Source organism: Nicotiana tabacum, chromosome 7 (assembly GCF_000715075.1).
Source record: "Nicotiana tabacum cultivar K326 chromosome 7, ASM71507v2, whole genome shotgun sequence".
Taxonomy (NCBI): Eukaryota; Viridiplantae; Streptophyta; class Magnoliopsida; order Solanales; family Solanaceae; genus Nicotiana; species Nicotiana tabacum.
In genome coordinates, this window is record NC_134086.1 from 5,075,382 (window position 1) to 5,084,066 (window position 8,685).

An 8,685-nucleotide genomic window follows, 5' to 3' on the forward strand; every position below is an offset into this window, starting at 1 on the left:
CACGAGTTTTTGGCCAAAATTATTCCTTATGTTTGAGAGTAGACTCAATATTGTCCTTCAAATATGGACCTAAACACTATTTGTCCTTTAAGTTTGCAAAACCTAGGCACAAATAGTACAACTAACAGAATAAGGCAGAAACTAACGGATCGGAAGAATTCCACGTGACTTGCACGCGAGAAGTTTCAAAAGCCCCTAACTCTATTTTCTCCCCTTCGGCATGTTCCCTGTCTTTGTTTTCTCCCTGCGAGCATGTCAAACGCCTCCATCAAGATGGCACAGAGCCACAGATTTAGGCAAAGGAAAAATACTACAGACGTGCTCAAGTTTTAGATTGCCGCTTTCGACATGTGTTTCCAGCTATTGGCGCAAGTTAGTTTCAACAAAGACGGGTAACGTGCTCGTCGGGGAGCAAACATTGTCAACTTACTATTGAATCATGCATTGCCAATTTGTAGTTGCGCATTATTGATGTTGAAGATTCCTTAAACCCTAGAAAATACCTAAAATTTCCGTACATGACTTACCCTTTAATAGTTGGTGAAACACGTTATGCTCACTGGCTGAGCACTCATCTGATCATGAAGCTTATATATAAAAGCAATTTAGCAAGATTAAAGATTGATTACGAGCATCTGCTCTGAAATATTTTTGGAAACTCGGATATGATTTTTTACATACAAGATAATTTGAGAAAAATTCTGCAAATTAAAACTTACATAATATAATCAGAAAAATTTAAGATACCTTTGAGGATGTTTTAAGGAGAAATCGGGGAAGTCCGTTACATAGATGATAGATCTCGAGATTGAATTTTTTGCTGTGAAGTTATTTTTTTATATACATAGAATTTAATTTTTATACCATAAACCACAATTGTTCCTCCTTTTGCGGCCGAAAAAGAGCATCAACTTTGTTCTCACTGGCATTCTTGTAATTAATTTTTAGTGTAACACTTAGAAAGATAAAACCTGGCATAAACTACTGTGGCAGAGATAAACACAATGGTAGAAAAAACGAATTGGGGGAAGACGGGAGAAAACACAGCGTGAGGAGGACACCTGACTCCGTTAGTTTCTAAAGCTCTAATTGGTCCATTTCATCAGTTGGACTATTTGTGCTCAAGTTTTATAAACTTAAAGAACAAATAATGCTCAAGGTCATATTTAAAGGACAATAGTGAGTACCCTCAAACATAAGGGATAATTTTTGCAGAAAAATCGAATTAACACAAATACACACAAGTTTCTCTTGCAAAACACTTTTAAAAAAAATTAATGTCTCAAATTCGTGTAAGGAAGAGCCACTTAGGTGGCAAATATATTTTTTCTTTCTAAATTTAGACTCAAGCTCGAAAATTTTGATTAAAGGTGGAGAAATTTCTATCGCGAGAATATTATAAAGAATAAAATAACCTACTGTTGAGTAAAAATCTTATTCATTTTATATTTCATTGTTATTATGATCATGTTTTTGTTATATTATTTTTCATGTTAGCAAGTTTTTCGAGCATGTACAAGTTCAATATTTTGGTTATTGAGCTTACTTAATATGCATTTTGTAGTAAGATATCCGGATAATTTTTCCAAGTCCATTTTTCTCCTTAATGTTTTATGGAAAGGCTTGCCATTCTTATTTGTAGGATATAGTTAATACTTACGAAATTAGAATTTTAAGCAACGTATTAGAAAAACATTATTTATTTTGTTAAACAACATATGTATCAATTAATTTGACCTCCTCGCTTCTAGATTGAAAAATATTAGCGACCTTCACAGAGGAGCAATCCGATAGTATTTTTTTTATATAAAAAAAAAATTTAAATTTGTGCCAGTGCAATTTTATAAACCATCAAATTATGATGATCTACAACAATATATAACTGTCTTGGTAATATAAAAAATACAGCATATTCATTCTTGCTCTAATAGGTTACATTGATAATGTAAACATCTTTAAATCTATAGTGCACATAAATACAATCCATTTTCAAATAGATGGACATCAACTCCACCCAATAATAGTGCATATCTACTCAAATACCATCTTCTTCTTCTTCTTCTTCTTCTTCTTCTTCTTCTTCTTCTTCTTCTTCTTCTTCTTCTTCTTCTTCTTCTTCTTCTTCTTCTTCTTCTTTATGCGTTAAGACCTCAAATTCACTCATATAGTCGACTTCAATTTGTATACGACTTGATACGTTATTGTTAAGAAATATTTGTAATTACATCATTAATTAGAAGTCCAAGAGAAGTATAAGATGATCCACCATCCTCCATAGCCACTCTACTCTTCTCCTTCATTTCCTTTATTTTTTTCCTCACTTCATTCTCTTCACTTTTTACCATCAACCTTTGTAAACCCCCTTCAATTTCTTCAGCACTCACAATATCAACTTTATTATTTTTCCCCTCAAAATCAATAACATAATCCATACTAATCTCCTTAGCAATTCCCAATTCTTTAACCAATAAAAATGCATTCATTTGTTGTTCTGCATAGAGTGGCCAAGTTGCAATTGGCACACCAAAATATACACTTTCCAGTATAGAATTCCATCCACAATGACACACAAATCCTCCTACTGATTTATGAGATAATATTGCTACTTGTGGTGCCCATCCTATCACTTTTCCAATTCCTTTTGTTCTTTCCAAGAACCCTTTTGGCAAAACTTCTTCAAAATTGGTGTAATTGCTTGGTATATCTATTTTTCCCTTTGGTGGAGATCTTCTTAAAGACCACAAGAACCTGTTTGAACATAAAATAAAAAAAAATCAAATTAAAGAAAGGTTGGAAAATAATTTTTCTTAAAAGAGATAATAAGTATATATTGCCCAACCTAGCCCATGATTTAATAGGATTGGGCTAAATTATTTGAAGCCCATTTAAAAACGAGGTTTTTTAACCTGGCCCAAGTAAGTCTGTGTGTCCATGAGGCATGTCCGACGCTAGGCTGGTTGGCCCGCGATATTAATGCACTTTTTAGTCACGAAACTACACTATTAAGTACGATTTTTAGTACTTTTTATGACAAATAAATCCATCATAATTATTACGTATTCGGGGACGAAAAGAGATTTCGCATCTAATATATCATTATTTAGCAATGAAACGCAAAGTTGTCTTTGTATATCATTAGTGACGGTGTTTTAGAGACGAAAGATTGACAAAAGAAATTTCGTCACAAAAAAACTTTGGTGCCGAAAAGTGAATCATAGGTGACAAAATAATTCATCAGTGATAATCAAATTTGTTCTAGTGTTGGTAATATTTTCGTGCAAATATAAACATTGTTTTCTTAAAATTTAATTATTTCTTAATATTTAAATAATTAACATTGCAGATAATTATATATTTAGATGAAAATAAAAATGTTAAGACATCTTTGTTTCACAATAGGATTCAAATTATTTGATGAAGATGATATGTTGGTGTTGGATATGTCTTGAGCACCTTAAAAATATTTTTGAGTAGTTTGTTTTGCGTATTAACTTTTAATGAATGAAATATGCTCCTCATTTTTTGTATTTTATTGTAATCTATTGGAAATATATATATATAGCGCTTTAGGTTAAAAAATAAATTTTAAAAAAATATGAAAAATAATTTTTAAAAATAATGGGCTTGCCCGTGGGGCTCGTGACCCACATAGGGTTGGGTTGAGCTGACCATTTTAAAGCACATCGAAACAGCGGAGGGGCCCAGCCCATCAAATGCCAAAGCCCGAATGGGCTAGGCGATTTCAAGTTCGGCCAGCTATTGACACCTCTAACAGGAGATAACAAGTATCTCGTGGAATGAATCAAGATACGCGTAAACTAACATAGAGGGAGTACAAATTACAAGTTTTCAACTAACGGTACCTGTGACCGCAATGTTCCAGTGCAGTTGCTATTTCTTTGATTTGCTCTGCCTCAAAACTTCCCATACTACCAAAGCACAAATACACTACAGATAAATCCGGTTGCTCATCTAACCACTCGATAATACTTTCAGTTTCGGACATATTATTTCGAAAATGACCACTTTTTGCAAAACTAACCACTGGACCAACTGGATAAATTGTTGGAACAATCTCAGAATCCATTAAAGCCTGAAGAGAAAAAGATTCAAGCTCGAAAAAAGTGTTAATAATAATCCCTTTAGTCTCTTTAAATCGACGAATTCCATCAAAAAACAATGTTGAAGCAAGTCTTGAATTTAATAAATGCTTAGGCAAAACTTTAGTAGGACATGGATTTTTAAAATATGGAATTGATAATTCCTTATCAGAGTTTATGTACTTAGACGTGTCTAAATTTTGCTCATTTCTTAGAGCTTGAAAATGAAGACAAAAGCCAAGAAAAGCAGCATTTGAAGCAAAATAAATATAACTCGGAACGTTAAATTCGTTGGCTATGTCAATCATCGAGGTACAAAACATGTCAAGCACGAAACCAGCAAGACGAGGAATGTTTTGAACATATTCTCGTACGTTTGATTTGTGACCATCGATGAAATCATAGAGGAAACTATCGTGGTTATTCAAGAAGACAGAAGATGTTTTTTCGTCTAAAGAGATATCGATGAATTTTAGACGAGGTTGAGAAGTGAGAGACTGAATGAAGTTTTGAACGCCATAGTCTAAGGGAAGTTTCATGACGAGAACAGAAATGCAAAGATTATTTTCATCTCTATTTAGAACGAGTTTTGCAAATTCGATGGCTGATACGAGGTGACCTAATCCTGCTAAAGGAATGAAAATTAGTTCATTCATCTTGGTATGGAGTATTTTCCTAAGGGTGATTTGTTAGACAGAGACTTGATTGTTGTTAATTTATCGATGGGTAGAATATTTAGAGTCTATATAAATATCTCATGACTAGAAGTTGAAAGGAAGTAGGGATATTTTTACAAATGGAAATTTGAAGTTTCAAACTTCAAAGAATACATGTATCTAAAATTTTGACAAGTCCTTAGGTAAGAAAAATCTTGGCTAGTTACACTCATTATGAGACGTACATATGTGATTAAAAGAAATTAATCTAACCACAAAAGATAAAGGAATGATATGAATTTTTTATTTATTTATACGATATCTTTGACTTCCTATTTAATTTTTTGCGCACTTTCTAGAAAGATATTTAATTGTATATCTATATTATTATAAAAACATGAATAAAATATTGGATTACAAAAATAGCCCTAAAATATAAATATACTATTGGATATAATAGTAATATTGTTATTTTCCTTTTTGTTTTGAATTTAGTTTGATTTAGGAGAAAGAGTGTGTCTAGGAATTCTATTCAAATTGGTTTATGATTTCCAATTAACTTTTCCATCTTTTAGTTTATTTAGCGTTTGAATCGTCCGTTATTAGGAGTAGCTTCAAAGGGTATAAAATACCGACTTTATGAGCGGACAAAGGAAAGAATGTAGGACAGGGAATTTAACTAAAGTTATAATAATGTCTAATTTATTTTCAAGAAGATAAAATACCTAGGATATTAGGACCGAGGATTTAAATTAAAGTTTTTTTAATGTTTAATTTTATTTTTAATGAAGATAAAATACTTAGGGTATTAGCCGTGTTATTTATTTTCAAGGGAGAGAATGTACGAGTAGTCAAGAGGCAACTTATGGTGGTATAGCAATCATAGAAAGAAGCAAAATATTGAGCGACAAAAATGTATTAATTTTTAAATTACAATAATTCGGATGAAGACGAAATATACCTATTTGATTTTATCACACCTGTTACTATTAAATGAAGATTTTTTTCCTTTGAATAACATTGTAATTACAATCGATTTTCAGAGTTTCAAAGAAAACATTTTCAAGTTGGGATTCAATTTTTTACTCTCACCGTCTCAAGTTATCTATCGTGTTTCTCTTTTACACGCTTGTTAAGAAATATTAATTAGGAGGAAGGTTGGACTATTTTATCTTTCTTTATGTTTTAAAATATAATCTCTCTTCATTGAATATTTATTCTATATATGTGTTATCTCCATTTTCAAGAACAATTATTATTAAGGGGAAACTAAAAAAATATATAATTTATTCTATCATGGACTTCTAAAATGCCAAAATAATATGAGACAACTATTTTAAGAAAACACGACAGGTAATTTGAGACGGAGGAAGTAATTTTAATTAACCAAAAATAGAAACTCTAAAAGTTTCAAAGCAAAACCTTATTTCTGTTGGGACTCATTTCCTTCTGTTAAGTAACCACTAACTAAAACATAAATTTCCGAAGTCAAACTTTATTTCTGTTGGGGCTAACTTAAGCAACGAGTAACTAAAACCACTAAGTTCTAAAGTAATACCTTTTGGCGGTGGAATTTAAAATACACCATTTCTTTCCTTTTTCTATTTGCGTTGTACTTCTTTCACGAGTCATATATTTATTTGCTTGATATAAATATTCAATACGAATAAGTTCTAACCTAATTTTATATTGGTATTTCATTACCAAATTACTTCATTATATTTTCTTATGTGTGTCTTCTCTTTGAATGCTAATATCCGGTACACCATCTTCTAAAACTGGCGCAAAATGAAATATCTTATCATGAAAATATTTCTCATAGTAATATTTTTCCTATCTAAAGTTTGCAATAGTTTTAGGGATTACACGTACGAGGCACGTGACATAGAGACTAGTATCATTACAAATATTTATTTAACTGCCATTTATAATCTCTCCTCCAAGTGAAGTTTTGCCTTTTCGTCCGATTTGAGGAACATGGTGATAATGGAATTGCTGGAAAACAGAAGTTCGAAAATATTTAATGATTCTTAACTTTTTTTCACATATGTGTTTACCCTCAAAATCGGATAATAATGAATTTATAAGTGATTTTAAGGATACGTGGGTTAAATTGACACAAAGCAATAAATTAAATTGTAATTGAAATAAAGTATGATAAGATATATTCAAACCATACGAATTGAACAGTTACAACCTTTGCGGAGGGGGGGGGGAGTGAGTCACCCTTGAACAGAATGTACTTTGATCAGTGTCAACACACAGTTGTGTAAGAGCTTAAAGAGAAAATAATAGTATATTGCTTCTGAATGCATGTTATAATATCCTTCACAAGTAATTAGACCCCCTTTATATAATAAGGGATTCCTATATTAGGTACAACTCTATAAAAGGTAAAAATCTCTTGATTCGCTGATTTGTCGGTTTCTTCTTGATACGTGCCGAGTTTCCCGCCGTAATATCCGATCGATCACAGATATTTCGGCCCTCTATTATTTTGGTCTTCTGTTGGTTAAGCTGATAATGCTTCCTCGAGCTCGTTCGGGGTCAGGATCGATTCCGGGATCACAGATCGAGGACATATATTTTGATCTCGGGTTCTGGCCCAGTGGGACTTGGGGTCGATCTTCAGCCCCTCACATTCCGAGCCCGATATACCATGCCGTAGACGAGCCCAATTTTTACCGTATACAGATATTTTGTGATGACCCAATAGGTCATCTCTTATTTTAGAAGTCAAATCCGTATTCCGAAGCCTTAAAAACCTCATTTTATTCTCCTCGATCTGCGTGCACAGTCCGACGTATATCCGAAAAGCCCTTATTTGAAATTTTTTAAGAAACAATGAATTTTGGCTTAAAAGATAATTTTTGTTGACTTCGGTCAACGTTTTGGGTAAATGGACCCGGGCTCGTGTTCCGACGGTCCCGGAGGGTTCGTAGTAAAATATGGAACCTAGGCGTATGCCCGAAATTAAATTCCAAAGTCCCTAGCCCGAGAAATGAATTTTTGAAGAAAATTGTTAACTGAAAAATATAATAGTTTATGAAAATTGATTAGTGTTGGAACTTGATGGTATCAGGCCCGTATTTTGGTTCTGAAGCCCAGTACAAGTCCGTTATAATATTTAAACCTTATCTGTAAAATTTGGTGAGAAGCGGAAGTAATTTGACGTGATTCGGACCTTTGGTTGAGAAAATAGGAACTTTGAACTATTTTGAAAATATCATGAGTTTTGGTGTTAAATTTATTGTTTAAGATGTTATTTTGGCAATTTGATCGCACGAACAAGTCCGTATGATGTTTTTAGACTTGTGTGCATGTTTGATTTGGATCCCTGGGGGCTCGTGTGAGTTTTGAATAGGCCACAGAATGATTTGAACCTTAAGTAAATTTTCTGGTATTGCAGGTCTGCAGACTCTGGCTCGCAAATGCGAGCACCGCAATTGCGAAGAATCATAGCATTTGCGATGATTGGGATGGGCAGGGGACCTTCGCATTTGCGAAGTTCATCGTCGCAAATGCGACTTGATCAGTGCCCGCAATTGCGAACATCTGTTCGCATCTGCAAAGGCAGCAAGTCAGGCTAAGCTTTGCATTTGCGAACCTGTGATCGCAAATGAGATACCTGTAACTGTTCAAAAACAAGTTTTAACGGGATTTTCACCTCATTTCTCAAATTTTCAAACCCTAAGCTCCCATAGGCAATTTTCTAAAGAAGAGTTTGTAAGCACGTGATTTTTGCTTCACGGACAACCACTCCAAAAGAAAACAAAAATAGTGACCAGTGACCTCGCTGTACAAATTTTCAATTTTTCATGACATGTGCTGTTAGTCATTTGTGGTTCGGCCCAAGTTGCATTTGATCTTATCAATCAAAATACAAAATATGTCTGTCATGGTAATCAAACCGTAATTCGGTCATTGAA

At 33.2% G+C, this 8,685-nt stretch overlaps 1 protein-coding gene across 1 annotated transcript; it reads right to left on the reverse strand.

The window, feature by feature from the left end:
• Positions 1 to 2,116: 2,116 nt before the first annotated feature.
• LOC107767027 (anthocyanidin 3-O-glucosyltransferase 2-like) lies at positions 2,117 to 4,891 on the reverse strand. The gene is made up of 2 exons (XM_016585940.2): positions 3,864 to 4,891; positions 2,117 to 2,748 (listed from the first exon to the last, which is right to left on the reverse strand). Exons 1-2 carry the CDS (start codon positions 4,754 to 4,756, stop codon positions 2,205 to 2,207), a joined length of 1,437 nt encoding a protein of 478 aa, XP_016441426.1. The 5' UTR covers positions 4,757 to 4,891; the 3' UTR covers positions 2,117 to 2,204.
• Positions 4,892 to 8,685: the final 3,794 nt, after the last annotated feature.